Genomic DNA, 19,911 nt, shown 5'->3' on the forward strand with positions numbered 1-19,911 from the left:
AAAGGGGCACAAGACAGGCAGTCCAAGGGGGCACAGAGAGCAGACGGGCAGTCCAAGGAGGCACAGAGAGCAGAGAGGCAGTCCAAGGAGCCACCGGGGGCAGACAGGCAGTCCAAGGAGACACATGGCTGGCAGTGATGAGGGCCGGGAATAATGGGAAGTGTAGTTTTTACAAAGGGAATAGGAGTTTGAGACAAAGACTAGTGAAACACAGGGCAGACAACAAGGCAGTCCAACAAGGGAATCGTGACAATCATTAATGGAGAGATGGTGGAAAAGATGTAACATTTCAGGTATCTTGGCATTACATTAGATAAACAGCTCAGCTTCAATCAGCACACTCTAGGTATTTACAAGTGCTGTCAGAGACTGGCAGTTATTCGTAAACTTAAACACCTGTCAGTTCAGCCTAGTCTTCTGCATCAAAGTATTATCGAGTCAGTTCTTATGTATGGTGCATTTTACATTTACATTTATGCATTTGGCAGACGCTTTTATCCAAAGCGAATTACAGAGCACTTATTACAGGGACAATCCCCACGGAGCAACCTGGAGTTAAGTGGTGGTGGCTGTGGGGTTCGAACCAGTGTCCTTCTGATTACCAGATTACCAGTTATGTGCTTAGACCACTACACCACCACCACTCCCTGGTGCCAACAAGAAAAATTATTGGTATTCTTACCCAAATTTTTTTTTTTGTCTCTCTATGTTTGTGATTGTTTTGATGGTTAATATGCATGGTGTTGTTGTGTTTGTTTTTCTATGCACCGATGGTGGAAACAAATTTACTCTGAGGACAATAAAATTATCTATTTCATGGTATCGAAAAAAGAAAGTGGGTTGCAGCCAATCTTGGACTTACGAGTTCTGAACAGAGCCTTACACAGACTCCCGTTCAAGATGTTGATGTTAAGGTGCATTCTAGAGAGCATCCAGGATCAAGAGTGGTTCCCGGCGGTTGACCTGAAGGACACTTACTTCCACGTCTCGATTCTACCTTGACACAGACCATTCGAGGGTCAGATGTACCAGTACAAAGTCCTCCCTTTCAGCCAGTCCTTGTTCCCTCGCATCTTCATGAAGGTCGCAGAGGCTGCCCTGGCCCCGTTAAAGGAAGTGGGCATCCGCATTCTCAACTACCTCGATGACAGGCTAATCCTAGCTTGCTCTTGGGACGTGTTGTGTGCTCACAGGGACCAAGTGCTCACACCCCCCAGCCGGCTAGGGCTTCGGGTCATCTGGGAAAAGTGCAAGCTCCTCCCAATTCAGAGCATCTCTTTTCTTGTTCTGGAGTTGGACCGTCTCGATGATGGTGCACCTCACGAATGAGTGCACCCAGTAGGTGCTGACCTGTCTCTAGGCATTCAGACAGAAGACCATGGTCCGACTGAAACTATTTCAGAGGCTCCTGGGGCATATTGTATCCATGGTGGTGGCCACACCGCTCGGTTTGATGCATATGAGACAGTTTGATGCATATGATCCAGACTCGAGTCCCGAGATGGGCATGGCGGCACGGCGCGGCACACATCGCATGGCTATCATGCAGATCTGTCACCGCCTCTTCAGCCCTTGGAACAATCTTGCATTTCTATGGGCAGGGGTTCCCCTAGAACAGGTATACAGGCACGTCGTGGTCACAACCGACACCTCCAAGACAGGCTGGGGTGCTATATGCAACGGGCACGCTGCCACTGGCCCCTGGACGGGCACATGGCTACGTTGGAACATTAACTGACTCGAGTTGTTGGCAACACTGCTCGTCCTGCGGAGGCTCCAGCCGTTTATCAAGGGCAAGCACGTGTTGATTCAAACAGACAACATGCCGGCAGTGGCCTACACCAACCACCAAGGCAGCTTACACTCCCCTCGCATGTCACAACTCACCCGCCAGGCTTGGATGTTTTTCTTTGTAAGAAAAGGCTTCCGTCTTGCCACCCTACCCCATAGTCAAGTCAAGTGGATTTTGTTGTTGTTTCAACCATATACAGTTAGTACAGTACACAGCGAAACGAGACAACGTTCCTCCAGGACCATGCTGCTACATAAAACAACATAGGACAAGGACAAACACAGAACCACATGAGACTACACAGACTAAATAACATACCTATATAAAGTGCACGTGCAAACATGTGCAAAAAGTACGGGACAGTGAAATAAATTACCAACAATGAAAGGACAATAGACACAGTAAGGGACAGTGCAGCACCAACCAGTACACAGTAGTGCAAAAAGATGACGGTTTCCAAAAATGCCAAATGTAAACATAACATACTATGAGATAGTGTTCTATGCACATAGCAGTTATTGAGGTAGCAGCCAGTTATAAAAGAGACAAAATTAAAGTGCAACACAGGACGTGTGTGTGTGTGTGTGTGTGTGTGTGTGTGTGTGTGTGTGTGTGTGTGTGTGTGTGTGTGTGTGTGTGTGTGTGTGTCTGAGTCTGATGGCTTGGGGGAAGAAGCTGTTACACAGTCTGGCCGTGAGGGCCCGAATGCTTCGGTACCTCTTGCCTGACAGCTGGAGGGTGAAGAGTTTGTGTGAGGGGTCGTCCACAATGCTGGTTGCTTTCCGGAGGCAGTGTTTTTTGTAAATGTCTTCGGTGGAGGGAAGAGAGACCCCAATGATCTTCTCAGCTATCCTCACTATCCTCTGCAGGGCTTTGCGGTCCGAAACGGTGCAAGTCCCAAACCAGGCAGTGATGCAGCTGCTCAGGATGCTCTCCATAGTCCATTCATATGAAGATTGTTTTCACATGTAGCACACACAATTCCTGCAGTTCCTTTAATGTTGCTGTAGGCCTCTTGGAAGCTTCCCTGACCGGTTTTCTCCTCATCTTTTCATCAATTTTGGAGGACGTCCAGTTCTTGGTAATGTCGCTGTTGTGCCATATTTTCTCCACTTGGTGATGATGGTGTTCCATGGTATATCAAATGCTTTGGAAATTATTTTGTACCCTTCTCCTGACTGATATCTTTCAACATTGAGATCCTTCTGATGCTTTGGAACTTTTCTGCAGACCATGGCTTTTGCTCTGAGATGCAACTAATCAAATGTCAGGAAAATCCTATTAGAACAGCTGAACTTTATTTGTGATTAATCAGAGTCACTTTAAATGATGGCAGGTGTGTAATGACTTCTATTTAACTTGAGGTTGAATGTGAATGGTTAATTCTGAACACAGCCACATCCCCAGTTATAAGAGGGTGTGCAAACTTATGCAACCAGGTTATTTTAAGTTTTTTAATTTTCCCCCATGAAGATTTCAGTTTGTTTTCCAACTGAATGGTTCACATTAAAAGTGGAAAAAGTTCTGACTTGATTTATCTTGGTCTCATTCTTTTACATCACAAAAACCTGGCATTTTAACAGGGGTGTGTAGACTTTTTATATCCACCATATATATAAGATAAAGTACAGATTTTGCGGTTTTGGAAGGAAATTTGTACTTTATTTCACCAAAGTGGCATTCAACTGATCAAAGTATAGTCAGGACATTACTGATGAAAAAAAAAAAAAAAAAAAAGCACCATCACTAAAAAGTCATTTTTATCAAATCTAGACAGGTTACATTTCCAGCCGCCATCACTCCAACACCTTATCCTTGAGTAATCATGCATAAATTGCTAATATGATACTAGCAAATCACTTGCCATTATATCAAACACAGCTGAAAGCTATTTGGTTCATTAAATGAAGCTTAATATTGTCTTTGTGTTTGTTTTTAGTTGCCACAGAATGCAACAGAGTGGCGTGTCATATCAAACACGGTAAATATTAGGTCAAAAAAGAAAACTCTAGAAACTCGTCAGTCAATAATGTTTTTGAGGAATGAAGGCTATACAATGCTTGAAACTGCCAAAATAAAAAATTCATACAAAGTGTACACTACTGTCTTCAAAGACAAAAGGACAACTGGCTCTAACAAAAACAGAAAGAGATGTGGCAGGCCAGATGTACAACTAAACAAAAGGATAAGTACATCAGAGTCTCTAGTTTGAGAAATAGATGCCTCACATCCCTCAGCTGACAGCTTCATTGAATTCTACCCACTCAACACCAGTTTCATGTACAACAGTAAAGAGAAGACTCAGGGGCGCAGGCCTTATCAGAAGAATTGCAAAGTAAAAGCCACTTTTGAAACAGAAAAAAAGAAATGGTTAGTGTGGGCAAAGAATCGTAGACATTGGACAACAGATAATTGGAATATGGTGTTATGGATCTTAAACCCATTGAGCTATTGTGGGATCAGCTAGACTGTAAGGTGCGTGAGAAGTGCCCGGCAAGACAGCCACATCTATGGCAAGTGCTACAGGAAGTGTGGGGTGAAATGTCAGCCAACCATGTGCTTAGTGGAAAACCTGTTCCACCACCTGAGCCACAGCCACCCCATACACACACACACACATATATATATATATGTATATGTGTGTGTGTATACAGTATATATAATGCTGTGGTGCATGTAGAAATGAAGGGCACACACTACTGCAAATAACAAATCGGGCTCTTTTAATATTTCTCTATCAAAGTGGTTAAAAATGTCATTTAAATCTTAAGCTTCACAGACAGGTCATTCTACTTTAAAAATCACACATGGACTGGGGTACTCAAATAAACCAAACCTCACAAAATAAACAAAATAAATCAAACTCAAAATACCAGGTGCCAAATCACAGCAATTCAAAACCAACTAAAATTACAAACTTAGTATCCCCAGACCATCCTGATAACCCCATTGTAATATGAACCCAGCAAGCTCAAGGATAAATAGAGCATATAAATACAGCAGATTAATAAATCTATTAGTTATGACCACCACGCTGTATCAGCCTGCGCTGTTTGTTTGGCCGCACATGTTCGTGATTAAACTCAAACCAACAGATCACTACCGCTTGATTTTTCCAGTTAATATGGTCATAAAGTTCAGATTGGAGTCTTGAAGGGCCATCACTCTTATTGAAATTAACTCAAAATCTCCCACACAGTAATCATCTTAAAGTAACACACGCCATTTTATGGACACCCCCCCCACTTAAACCCCATTACATAGACTAAATGTAGAGATAGATAGATCGATAGATCGAGATAGATCGATAGATCGATCTACTCATCTACTGATCAACTCCACAAAAAATACAAAGCCAAGGAGACACACCACAGAGAAGATGACAACAAAGCACCCAGAACAAAACTCAAGTCTGGAGCTCTGGGGTCCATTCACTCACACCTCAAACCAGAACAAACAAATCATGGCCCATTTTCCTCAGAAACTTGCCAAGCCAATGACCAAATCTTCATCAGTATGCAATAAAATAAATTGCTAACAGAATGAGAGGACATTGATTTAAGCAATAAACAAATATTTCAACCTATGAGCTCATAGTCTTCACACATACCTGTGGAAAGAAATGTATTTGGTCCCAAATTAACATTTAAAATCATTTAAAGGACAAAACGGCTTTCAAAACATGTACATGGAAATAATGTACCACCATTCTGTAAATAATTTTCTCCAAATTAAGCTCCAGTAATTGGATAAAAGGCTAATGAGAGTTAGAAGATTTGTTATGAGGTCTTGGCTTTCTATACAAAAACAGTTGTTAAGACTAGTTAACCTTCAGCCTTCACATTTAATTTCCTTATACCAAACTTAGCCAAATGCAAACACATACAAAATTTTAGGACAGTTGTATTCAGCTGTGCAACTATCCCCAGTGTTTGTACACTGTCCACTTGACTGTGAAAATATTGCAATTCCTGAAGTATACATTTGTTAGATCATAGTTGTTGTCAGGGTGAAGAGTTAGTACTGCTTCTAGTTGAAGTGAGCACATTATGTGAGTTTTGGACTTTATGAAAAGAGAGAAAAAAATCATATACCTGTAGCACAATGCATTATCATGCGAAAACCCCCAAAACTCAATTTAACAATAACCTCATGGCCACTCTATAAATATTCAGCATTTTATTCACAATATTTACAGATCTGATAGGACTGAATAGAGAATCTTTAAATGCCCTAAAGCCGTAAAACATCTTAAACTGCCTGCTAAACTTTCAAGATCTAATTATTAAAAAATAATAAATACCATCTACAAAACAAGAAAAGCACATTGATATATAAATGTTATATTTTCTGATGAAAATTAAAGTGGTGCTTGCTCGTGCAAAAATCGCTGTTATGATGCTAGGGTGTTGTGTGTGGATGCCAGTGTGTTGATTTTTTGCGATTACAACAGGGTTCTGAGTGTTTATAAGAGCATTGCTCTGTGATTGAAATGGTGTTCTGGGTAGTTGCTAGGTGGTTCTTACCAGTGTCAGAAATTAACTTTGGTTTTTGGGGGCATTTATTTTTAATATATGGGGGCTTTTTGTATACTGTACACAATCACACACACACACACACACACACACACACACACATATATATTATCATCGGACTATGGAATAGCGTAACTGGAACTATGGAAATTATGTTTTGACTAAACAAATACAAAATAAATAAAAAGTGTGTATATTTTAGCATCTACAAAGTTGTCACCCTTTGCCTAGAATTTGCAGACATGTACTGAAGTATTGAAATTTTCACAACCAACTTCTTGAGGTATCACCCTGGGATTCTTTTTAAACAGTTTTGAAGGAGTTCCCATCAATGTTGGGCACTTATCGGATGCTCTTCTTTATTATTTGATGCAAGTCATCAATTTTAAAAACTTTTATTTTTATTTTAGTTTTTAGTTTTATAAAGAAATAAATTAATATGGTGGCACAATTTTTGTCCAGAAAAATAATTTAAAACATTTAAGCATACACCTTCAGATCAAAAGATTTCAATCAAGTGTTTCGAAACATTTGACCGGTAGTTTATTTCATGGCAGTCTTGAGTTTCTAATGACTTATACAACTCTATCATTATATCATTTTCTGTGATATAATGATTGTAACAAATACGTCTTTGTCACCAAAAACATTCATGCATTTAGTTTTTTTGTGCTGAAGAAATCATACAAAGATGGCGAAAAAGGGAATGTTTTCCTATATACTCAAATTATTGATTATTATTCTAGAGTGACAGCTGAGAGAAAGAGAAAAATATGGAGAACCAAGCAGAGATGGAGAGGGATAAAGAGAGCTACTCCTCTGAGAATCTACCAGCACTTCTCTGCCACATCAATATGGAGACTGCTTGAGTTGCTCTCAGGTTGGAGAGGTGTGATGAATAATGTGTGAGTGTGGTTTGGCAGTTGAGGGAGAGAGGGATCAGTTGGGATTGAGAGGGAGGTAAAGAGAATGAAAGACAGCCATCTCACCCTGATTCCCGGAGCGCTCCTCTTCGCCTCCGCCTTCAGTCAAGTGGCTCACAGTGGCGGCTTGGTTTTCTTGTAATCCTGTTTTCCTGAGAGAGAATGGGGCACATGGGTCATTTCTGCATCACATTTTCTGTAAAATTTGCATTTTGAGTTTATTTAAGAGCCTAATAATGTTTTAATTGAACAAATGCATTTGACATTTGAAAAGTGTGGTATTAGGAGTCATTAAATTAATGTATTTTGCTGAAACATTCTTTGTTGGCCTTAATGTATTTGCCTGTTTTAACCACTTAATTTGAGTCTTTTAAAAATCCTTTGTACCTTGTTGTACCTTGAATTTACACATACCTTTTTAGTCTGAGCTTTTCTAAAATATACAAAGATTAATTATTACCAACTCACAAACTCTCAAATATTCATAGTCCCACTTATATTGTCTACATTCAGAAGAGCATGCTACTCATTCTATTTCTGCAGTATTCACTATGTACAGTATATTGTAAACAGTAAACACATTTTCATGGACAGTATGGAATACCCAGAAGACCAAAATGTGCAGCATAACAGGTAGTGAACTGCGTAGAATACTTTACTCAACTTGTGTGACTAAATAATAATTTTTATCATATCTTTCTTGATTCATTGATATTTTGATCAAACAACTTTTTTTTTTACTAAAATTTTTATTTAAAATCCCAAATAAACATAGTTATTTCTGAGATGATGATGTAACAAGACTGTGGCATACTACTTTCTGAAACATCATTGCATAATGTGTACTGTTTCACATCCTTTTTTCTCAAAAAAGTAGGTATTATACACTGTATACTGCGTTTTATGCCTTAATCAGTATGCTAGTATTCCATTTTGAACACAGCCAGTCGTCAATGTTAACGCAGATCCAAAATCTAGACCACACTCGTTCACCCGAGATGCAGTTACAGAGAGCTTGTCTCACTCAACACACCGGGCAAACCAGCCACCTGGAGTGCATGTGTGTGTGAGGAATGCAGTGTTTGTAATTAGAAACAAACAGACGAAGGAAGAAAAAAGGGAAAAGAGAGAAGTGGGAAGGCAACAGCTTGGTGGGAAAAGGAGGAGGTTGTGCTTGGCGGACATAGCCATAACCATAACCATAGACACAAGGTCTCCGCAAGAGCTGTTGACACACAGTGGGTGTTTAAAGTGCAATTCCTGCCTCATTATGAATTATTTACATGGAGCAGAGGAAAGAAAGAGTGTCCTTACCCATCTTTACCCATAGGCTGCAGTACTGAGTACTCTCAGATGCTGAAGCTAGACACTGACCCCTCCCTAGGGACACAAAGGTCTCTCCTTCATTATGGTGCACCTTCTGTGGGCGCGAAGCAGGACTGCAAGAGGCCATTATGTATATTCTGTTCCAGTCTGGGTTGTTAAATCATGAACACAATGCTTGTTGGCAGGATTTTGGAGTACTTAGCTTGGTCTCTGTGGGATGGGACTTCAGGGCATTAAAGCCAATCTAAATACTAAGACCAAAACACTAAGGTGAATTCCATCTTTTCTGTTTAACAGAAAAGTATTGTTTAAAAAAAAAATGGTTCTCAACTCTGGGATGTGATCCAAAAAAAGGACTGTTCTGATAGGATAGCAGACAGCAGGGAAAAAGCCATGCTTAAAGCTGAAGTATGTAATTTCTGTGCCACTAGCGCCATCAAATTGAATTGATAATACTCTTTGTTTTTAAAACAGCATTCTGAATATGCCCCCCTTCTGACATTGGTCAAAACAAAGAGATAGTTCTGCCCCCAACTCGTGCCATTGGTTCGCCCAAAAGACAAGTCATTCAAAACAAACAGGAATTTTCAGTTTTACAGTTTTTGAGAAAATTAACCTATGAATGACAAGCTTATAGTTGTCTATGCATTTTAAACTTGAGTATGAGAACATATTTTCCCACAGAAAAGGTAATACAAATGATCAATTCAACAAACACAAAATCATGCCTGATTCGGAGAGCAAAATGCTTCCCAAATCTTTTGCCATTGTTGTCAAAGGCCATGTATCCAATCAAACTCTAGGTATTTTCCGCAAATGCATCACTTGGTAGAAGTAAGTCAAATTAGAAAAAAACTGGCAAAGGCAGGATTCTTGAAGTCTCCTCAACACCAAAAACCATTAACAGTACAGTTTCTCCTGTACTGACTAAACTAATGAGTTCTGCCTCACAGCAGATGAACTGGAGGACAGATTAAATAGTATCAAACAAAAAAACACAATAATAACGGAGTGCACCCCGGTGTAAATATCATCTGCTACACAGTACATCTATGCAACGTGAACAATTTTTTTAAAATAAAAACAATAAAACTAAGAATAACGGTACGCACCCCGGTGTAAATAGCATCTGCTACACTGTACAGCAGTTTGCACCCCAGAAGTCTGGTGGAACCACAGAAATATACGACAGACTAAACAATAAGTGTTGTGGGGTGTAAAGACAGTGTGAATGTGTACCGTTGTCTTATCAACCAAGGATCGAATCCTCATTTTGTTCCACTATTTTTCCCATTTTATTTCCTGTTTCCACTCTTAATATTCCTTTAATACTACTTAAAATAATAGATACAAATATAAATGTTGAATTCAGTGCAGTGATTTGATCACGGTGTAAGTCGATAAGTGCTGAGAAGGGTTTGAACTGGAGGGTCTGTCGATCGCACTCGTTCCCGTGGCTCGTCATTGCTTGTGTGTAGATTGCATCACTGTTTTACTAATATTGTAGTATCCATGTTTTTTTATTGGTACCACTTGGTAACACTCTTTCTATGAAGCCCGTATTTATAATGCATTGTAAAATCATTAATTAGTCATGTAATGCATTAGTAATGTCTCATAATACACCTTATAATATGTTATAACCTTTCATAAACAATTGTAACCACAATTATAATACATTATAATACTTACCTATTTATAGTTATCCCTTAAAGTATAATGCATTATAACACCAGCAACATCTTAGTTGTCGAATGTCCAGGGCTATGTAGGAAACATGTTTACATTTTGTTGGGCCAGTCACATCCGCTCCACTCCCATACCAACCGAAGAGCATAATGCCATTGCACTATATGCACAAATGGTCAAAACACGTCATCATTGTGCGAATAAACTGTTTCCATCACCTTAATGCACATTGTAACTACCGGTAATGCAAAACTCTAGAAAATCAACCTCCTCTTAGCGCATCAATTTTCTAAGTTTATTTGCATATCAAGCATTTCCATTCAGGATTTCTCATGCATATTTTCAAAATGTGCATCAAAATAATTGGGTGGAAACCCAGCTATTGTATTTCCATCTCTCTCTCTTTCACTCTCTAGCTACAGCATTCGCACCTGCACCGGCAGAGATTTAACATGGTGTGGAAAGCAAATCTCATTTTGTTCCAAGCCAACTGGGACAGATTAGTTGTGTGTCTTATTTTTCTTGAAACGTCCTGTTGTGGTGTAAATACCCACAACCAACAGACTCAACCATCTGTTCCAAATGAATAGTTAATTGTAATCATATCAGAGTTCGAAATAAATAGTTTATATAGCGAGACTTTGTGGCCCTGCCAGTATGCTGCATCATTCAATCATCAAGCTCAATGAGGCGTTTCTCACTGGCCTTCTTGGCTTTGCTGTCTCACCATGATTGCACTCAAATTGGCCAGCAATACAGAGCAGGGCTTTGATCGTACCTTCACTCATTAATCACCATTCAACAGCATTGCCACAGAATGAAACCTTCACTGCTTACCAACAGTGGAGCGGAGCTTCTTTAATATAATGTGTCACTGTTTCCTGTGGACTCAAGCGGTATGACCCACCAATACACATTGTGCTGTCAGATTCTGACAGGAAAGTGACAAGAATTAACCCATGGGGCCAGGGGTCCCTTTCAAAATCTGGCACTGCTGATTTCACATCAAAAGCCATGACTCTTCATCAATAAACAGATTCCAGTTCCATTTACTTCAGCCAAGCCCTTTTCTACAGCGATCTAGCTAATCCTCAAATTGCATTTCATTACAGGAGAAAGCAAGCTCTTCTAAGATTGGTGGGAAGCTTTCTACAATTAATCATTTTACTCCTATTATTACAGTAATCAAACCTACCAATATTCAAAGCCAAATTTAACATGAAGCAATGCATGTCAAAGAACTCTTGTTCACACCATGTTTATCATTATTTCACTCAAAAGATTGTTAATTTCCTAATTGTTCAGATTCTAAGGATGTGCACAAATATACTAGAAGTATTCATGTGCTTCGAAGTGACAGCAATGATGAATCATGACAACACATTAACTGCATGACTGGTGGACAGACTGGTTAGAGGGGGGTGGCAACCTGTGTCAGGACTCTACAGGGTGCCGTTCTTTCTGGGGAAGCAACTGTGCTGAACACTGTAAGGAGAGTGTTTGAGGATGTACACACACAGAACAATATTCTTCTGTAAACGTACAGTGGACATCAAGATTTTCAATGAAAAATACTTTCATTCTGGGTTTTTTCATGCCAAATTGTTTGGTTTCGAGTGGACTTGGAATATGACACAGGAGTCACATGACTACTTTTGTGATACTTTTGGGACCTGATTTGAAGTAAGACATAATCCACTGTCAGTGTCTTAAAAACAGGGGCTGTGATGTAAATTGTTTTTGTTTGGCATAAAGCCCCAGTCACACTACTCTTTGTGAGTACACAGGAGAATGCAAAAGCAAACACATGCGAAGAAATATTGCATTCCGCATGAAAAGTTCAAGTTAGATGACCTCCAGATGATGAAAAGATGTTAGCAATAAAAGATAAAAACATCCAAAATGAATAAAAATGCCACATGCAGTTTAATATTAAACCAAAATCCCAATAATAACCAAAAAGAATGGAGATTGTGTGTAAAACGCAGTACATTTAACTATGAACAAAAACGAAACACACCAGGGAATCTTATTTTGAAATTATGGAGATTTAGCCCCATTGCTTTTTGGAACTAGGCCTATCATTATCAGGTAAAATCTAAACCGAGATATCAGTCTATCTTAAATACAAAGAATACATATTTTAAGCCTCTTGTTTTATTTTTGCAGGAAAGTGATTAGACAATGAAATGTAACATTTTGAATAAAAATATAATTTTTCATATATTATATACTGAAAGCAGAAGCCCTGCCGCATAACATTACATCCTGGCCGGTTGCATTGTCCGGAAGCAAAAAATCTGCGTGCAAACCCTGTGTGAACACCCCTTAAGAAAGACACTCATATGGAGTAAATTATGACTGCAATGCAACGACCAAATATTTTTCTGATGCATATCTAAAGTAAATAGACCAACACAACTACAACCAGAGAGAACTGTTGAGAGAACTGTCTTTAGTCAAAGTCTCTGTTGAGTGATCAAAATGACAGAAATGCACACCCCTATCGGACGCTGAACAATTCTTTGAGGTACATCACAAAATGACAACAATTCGGAATCACAATCCTGTTACAAGCAGTCTGTCTGATGAACATGAAACTACTGTGCCTTGGAACAAGCACAGCCAACCAGAACATATTTGATGTTTAATGTACTGCTATGAGAAGGCCGATATTTGACCAATAAGAGTTCACAGCAGCCATGGTTACCCAGCAGGAAGCTGCAGAAATAGAATCAATTGAGTGATTGTGATCATGGCTGGTTTGGACAAAACCTCAGAATAAAGCTGCAATACATACAATCATTGTTGTGTGAGTACATAAAAAATCCACATTTAAAACCCTGTCCTTGTCTTACCCCGATTCACTATGGTAAGCCTACAATGATGATTTTTATTTAGAGCTGTCAGATTGTCACCAAATTGCAGGCTAACTTCATTCATCCTAGCGTGTTTACATCATATCCATAATCTCAGAAAGAAGATCAGGGTGCCGTGTGAGTGTCGGCTGTGGAAAAGCTATGGCAGCAGTGCCATGACATCATTTTACTAAAAGATGTTTAACTATCTCAACTGTATAGCAAAGTTGTTTACCTGCTGCTTTGATAGGTTTTCTGGTAGTGTTGATGAAGCTTATATTGGTGCTTTAATAAACTGAACATAACTCATATTTTTACCGATCGCAATGTATTTGCTTTGTTTTTTCCAGTGAAATTACTGTAACATATTTACTAATTTTCAAAATTCTGTCTTGTATTTTATAGCATTGCTGCCGTTTTAAGACTGTATAAGTGTGTCTCTAAGTGTGCGTGCCACTGTTTTCTCATGTGTTTTACCCCAGTCGCAGGAATGCACAAGTTGCTGTCATTGTCCATTTACCAAATAGTCCAATTAAACAGAGCAAACCATTTAAAATGTCATCTAAAGCCACTATACTGAAGGTACAAAGTTTTCCATGAATGTATGCTCATCTCTAGTTGTTTACCGATTTCATAGCACAGTAATGTAACATTAATTTGTTTAGCGTGTAACCATCTCTCTATTATAGCTTTACTTCCAAAGAATTTATTAAATAACTGTTTGTTGTGATTATTATATTGCAGATTTCTGAATTTTATTTTTATGTTTAATAAATAATTTTTCCTCCCCAATCATTATTGAATCCTCATTTAGAATTTGTATATGACAGACTTATTGTTTAAGTGCATAGACCTACTATTGTAGTATTACAGTTCAATTGCATTGTTCACTGAAACTGTAGATTGTAATATAAAATTGTAGTGTCTTCAATTGAACTCATATGAGACATATCTCAAGTTTTACCTCTTAAATTGAGACGTGTAGAACAATACAAACATTAATGTGTACTGTTTAGTGGAATAATTATATTAACATATATGTAATTAAGAGTGTTTACCGTTCTCAAAGCAAGTAACATCTTGGTTTTACATATCAACATGAATGAATAACATGAAAAATAGCACGTCATGACTCCAGCTCTGCTGGTGAAAATCTCTGTGATCACAAGGCTAAGTAGGTAACCTCAAATCATGAGATTAATCTGCCAGAACAGCAGTGCTGAATCACAACTCACATAAAGTGTTCTTCCAAAAGTAACTTGCAATTTTATGCTTCAACAGATAAAGGGCCAAAAGTTACATAGTGTAGCTTTAACTTGATGTGACTAGTTTTGGTGCAAAAACAAAAAACACATTGTTTAACTTACATAATGTCATTTAGTCACATAAAAATTGCATGAACAGGCCTTTCTGAGCAGTTGTGCTCAATTTTAATCCAGCTCTTACCGATTATACACTAACTGGGAGTGGATGGAGGAACTTATTCTTCATAAACAAAACAACACTAATACCGATTTTTTCTTTTAAAAAAAAAGAGTGCAGAAGATCTGTAATATCAGCATGCAGCAAAACGTTCAGACTCAAACACAAGAAATGGATTTGGAACTCACAATCGCATCACATCAGAAGCCTCGAACCACTGCAGAGATATCAAAAACATTCACAGATACACAGATCTACTGAGTGTACATTCACACACAATGATCCTCACAAGCAGGGAGAGTTAATTGGTAGGGATGTGTCTGAGTGTTTGCTCATGTGAATAATTGTTGGACAAAGGCAGAACGGACGGTGTGAATGATCTTGACTCAAGGGGGATGACCACACAGACTTGAGGAACCCTTTTGATGGTTGACAGCTCTCTGTAGTCCATTATGGCACTTAATAACAGTATTTAAAGTCACTGTGTCTACAGCAGCCCTACAAGGTACTTGACATCACAAAAGCTTTTTTTTCTTAAGAAAAAAAAAGAAAGCAAGACCTGTCAGGATAAAAATTACCTTCCCATTACGATCTAAAATTACGATGTGTATTCTTCCTTTGTGCTGCTTTACGCTACTTTGGGGTGCTTTTTTGTTAAACAGTGATTCTCAGAAATAGGCTGATATAGACTTCTTTTCAAAGTAAACTGAGGGAGGACGGGAGGGGGGAACTCAATTGTCCACAACCTGCTGTTATGTCTTTGAATTGATGAGACGCAAAAGAAAGAAAACAAAATGGGATATGTCTGAGATTCGCAGGCTCCAGCGGGAGTTCGGCTTGTTATGTTTCGGCACAGTCATGCAGCACTGGCATAATAAGGCAAGGTGACGGAGCAACGCAGGTTTAATAGTCCTGCTAAGGGGTGCAATATGAAATCACATAAAATCATGCATATGAGACAGGTTCTTTCAGCGGGGAGATGATATTGGCATGCACAGTGTTGCAAATAGATTCAAGAAGGAATTTATGCCAGTAAAAAGGTAACTTTAGTGCCATCACAAAGCTACTCGAAGTCAGCCAGCTCTTGGGAAGTCAGTAAGAATCACATCCACATACAGTGATGAAAATGATGAACTTCCATAAGCAAACTGAAGGGTAAAATGAGACTAAAAGTATCACAAATTGTATATTTTGAGAGTTGAGATGAAAGACTTTCATATGATTTTCAGTTTTGTTAAGATGATTAAATCAATAGTTCCCCTTCTGTCGCTCTCTCCACGTTGTGTCGGAGAAGCGACACTAGGGGTCTCTCTTGAGCGCCGATATTCACCTCTGATCTATTGAAAAGGGCCAATGGGAGTTGGCAGTCAGTATTTGCATACCCCGCCCCCAGACATACGGGTATTTAAGCGGCGCAAATACGGGAGTTCATTCAGAAAAATTTCTTCGGAGCCGATGGTCTGTCTGCAGTTGCTGCGAGTTTACACACCACTATAAAACGTTCCTGTTTCCTGCATGCTGTTGGATCTTGACGGCGCACAACAGCGGCTTTCTCCTTCACTTTGCACGGCGTGCATTGTTGCCCCTGAGCGCTTCGACAGCGCAGACACACATACACACTGTGTATATTAAAAGAGTTATTTTCCTTAAAAGAGTAAATTTCTCTAAAAGAGCAAACACAGCGGCGTTGAACGTCCTTTTCAGGACACGTCTTTCTGAAGATGCCTTTCCGCCCCTGTGTAGTTTTTGGAGGCGGTGATTTCATAAAAACCGCCTGGCGTACCTGGGTTGCGAAACACGCAGGCAGCGTTTTTTATGAATGGTCTATGTTTTCAGTATAAAAACATAGCCATGACAGCATTGCGGTCGTAGGCTTTCTCTTGTAGTGAGAGAGAGCCGCTTCAGCCGCCCCCCCACGTCCGGCAGATACGTCTGTGATCCTAAGACCGCGACCGGGCTATGTGCCCAAGGTTCCTACCACACCATTCCAAGATCAGGTAGTGAACTTGCAAGCGCTGCCCCAGGAGGAGGCAGACCCAGCCCTTTCGTTGCTGTGTCCAGTGCGCGCCCTGCGCATTTACCTGGACCGCACACAGAGCACCAGACGCTCTGAGCAGCTCTTTGTCTGCTTTGGGGGACGGCAAAAAGGGAATGCCGTCTCCAAACAGAGGCTCGCCCACTGGGTTGTCGACGCCATCACACTGGCTTATCACACCCAGGCCTTGCCCCTACCCTTGCGGGTCCGAGCTCGCTCAACAAGGGGTGTTGCGTCTTCGTGGGCACTGGCAAGGGCACCTCCCTAGCAGACATCTGTAGAGCCGCGGGTTGGGCAACACCCAACACCTTCGCGAGGTTTTACAACCTCCGCGTTGAGTCGGTTGCGTCTCGTGTTTTATCAGGTCCGAGCCCGTGAGAACTTCGGTAACACGTAGACCGACCGGCCGGGTGGATCGCTTGCGCCCAGCGCCCTTTTCCTGACGTCAAGGTAAAGTAGTGCGCCTTCTTCCCAGGGTGCCCCACTCCGAGTTGGGACCCTGGTCGATTCCTCCCCAGCCCTCCGGGTCCGCGGTTCAGCGGAGGAACTCGCCGACCCAAGCCACTGCGGGTACCCTGATGGCCACCCCGTACTGGTATAGGGGCTCCACAGGTAAAATAAGAAGGCCTCCGGTTCGGACTCCCCCTGTGTGTAATTCCACGGTTCTGTCCCCTTACGAGCGGACCCCCGTGTCTCCCTTAGGCAGTTACCGCTGCCTCGGTCGCCGTGCTGTAGCAACTCCCCCTTTCGAGGCTGGATCTACCACCGCACCATACTTTCCACACGAGCCCTAAGACGGCCGTATGACATGTCTACCACTTTTCCTCCCCAAGAAAAAGGGCAGGTGTGGTCTCCACAGGGTCTGGGTAAGACCCCCTTCCCTATATGCGTGTAAGGGCCCCGGCCGTGATTGCTCTATGCGAGAAACATAGAGAGAAAAGAGGCCCAGCCAGGCTGGCCCGTTCCCATGTTGGCAAACATCGCCTTGTTCCCCTCCCAGGGTAACTAGAAGGATTCCGATGTTCTTATGGGGCATTGGGGAAGGGTACGTGCAGCCAGGTACAGACGATGCGCGGCACTGGATGAAATCCCTGCCCGCCTCTGTATCGGCGGTTCACGTACACGGTTCAGCGCATGGCAAGATTGGAATGGGTCCCCTAGTGTCGCTTCTCCGACACAACGTGGAGAGAGCGACAGAAGGGGAACGTTTGGTTACGTATGTAACCTCCGTTCCCCGAGGAAGGGAACGACACGTTGTGTCTTTCCTCCGCCATGTCGCTGAACCGAGCCACTGTTGTGGCCGGACCATTTCAGGCTCCTCAGAAAAATCCTGAATGAACTCCCGTATTTGCCCTGCTTAAATACCCGTATGTCCGGGGGCGGGGTATGCAAATACTGACTGCCAACTCCCATTGGCCCTTTTCAATAGATCAGAGGTGAATATCAGCGCTCAAGAGAGACCCCTAGTGTCGCTTCTCCGACACAACGTGTCGTTCCCTCCCTCGGGGAACGGAGGTTACATACGTAACCAAATGTTTTTTAATAACTGTGGAATAAGTGTTGGGGTAAAAGTCACCTACAAACTGCGACTTAAAGCCCTCTGAAAACACTTAGTATGATATATTCAAACTACAGCAGATTTTTGCATAGCTGGCATCAGTGTTCATCTGTCTGTCCAAGTATACATGACACAATTTTGAATTAAATAATATACAGTACCTCTATCTTCTTAGTGTTGAGTCTTTTGGATTAATCGCACAACACAAGGTTAATTGTGGTCCGATTAACTTTATTCATGCTGGATGAAGCCGAGCAACAATTGCATTATCTAGCTCTGAATGTGTGACTTTGCACAAATCGGATAGTACAATTTTAGTTTGATTAAAGCATTTACATGAATTTATAAATATTATTTAAGTCTGACTGAAATAACATTTTTAAAAGTGTATGTAACGGCACCTCTCCAGTTGAGTTTAATCAAAACATATTTTAGCACATCTTTTAACACAACTTATGTTGTTTCATCATTATTTAATCAAAGTTTTTTTTTCAATTGTCATATACTTAGAAAAATGTAAAAAAATAAATTGGCTTCACTGAGCATTCACTTTATGCAATGTATGTAAACCACAATAAGAGCTCTGTTTCTGTGTGCTAAACTAGATTTGCAATTTGATATGTTTACATTTAAATTACATTTATGGATCTGGCAGGCACTTTCATTCAAAGTAACTTACAGTGAATTCAAGGTATACATTTTGTCAGTATGTGTGTTCCATACTCTACTTTGAGCAAAATAAATATATATTACAGCTTTGCTAGTTATTTGCAGCACTGTATTCCCTTGTGCAGCTCCTAGCAACGATACTGACTTGATCTAAGGAAACAAAACCCATGTTCATCTCACCACCACAGCTGGCATGCTAACAGGTAGTACACATGATTGATAGGTTGTATAGTGCCTTGGATAAGAAACTGTGAGTTTGAGGAAGCCAAACTAATGAGGTGTTGCATTGGGGAAACTTTAGCCCTTGAACTTTATTGAGAAATTATAAAAGAGAGTCCATGTGAGAGCAACTGGCTGTTCATCCCGTCAAAAACAAGAATATACATATCCAGCTACAGCTAACAAGACCCATGTACTTTATATGGGGTTGTTTATTTCAGGCTCTTTTCATATCAATTTCCAGATGTGTGTTTTCATGGGTTACATTAATAAGTAGTATAAAACCTTGTGCTCAAAATGAAGAAAAAGCAACATTTCAAGATCTCTTTAATAAAACACTGGATGAATATTTGAATAAAGGTTACAAACATCCATATTTATAGATAAAGCCAATGGGATAGGGCAGGGATTCATACCGATCTGTTTAGGATACTGATCGACCGGCTGCTTGACAGCACTTGCATCCTTTTTTCCCATCCTTTCGTTCACCTAAGAAACACAAAGAATGAAAAATACATGAGTATGAGAGAAGAGCGGTGAACAGTAAAAGCTTAAAGGAATAGTTCACCCAAGAATGAAAATTCTGTAATTTACTTAACCTCATGTCATGCTGTTATTTTTTGCTGAGCAAAAAAGCAACATTTGTGAAGACTATTCACACAGATCTTTAAGATAATGACAGTTCATTATGACATATCTGTCAAGCTACAAAAAACTAAATTAAAGTGCCATAATAGTAGTCCATATGATGTGTGCTTTTTTCATGTCTGAATCCAAAACATAGCTTTGATTGATCAAAATTAAAGTCGTTATTCACTAATAATCTTCCACTCTACTTTGTCTCAATTCTGCATATTCAGACTAACACACCACATTCAGTTAAAA

At 40.3% G+C, this 19,911-nt stretch overlaps 1 protein-coding gene across 1 annotated transcript in view; it reads right to left on the minus strand.

Annotated features, from left to right (window-relative positions):
- triqk (triple QxxK/R motif containing) overlaps positions 1 to 19,503 on the minus strand; it is a 44,302-nt gene extending 24,799 nt beyond the window's left edge. Inside the window, 2 exon segments of the mRNA XM_052136755.1 lie at positions 7,317 to 7,402; positions 19,443 to 19,503. Coding sequence (XP_051992715.1) covers positions 7,317 to 7,402; positions 19,443 to 19,503 — 147 coding nt within the window.
- Positions 19,504 to 19,911: the final 408 nt, after the last annotated feature.

This window comes from Xyrauchen texanus, chromosome 10 (genome assembly GCF_025860055.1).
Source record: "Xyrauchen texanus isolate HMW12.3.18 chromosome 10, RBS_HiC_50CHRs, whole genome shotgun sequence".
Taxonomy (NCBI): domain Eukaryota; kingdom Metazoa; phylum Chordata; class Actinopteri; order Cypriniformes; family Catostomidae; genus Xyrauchen; species Xyrauchen texanus.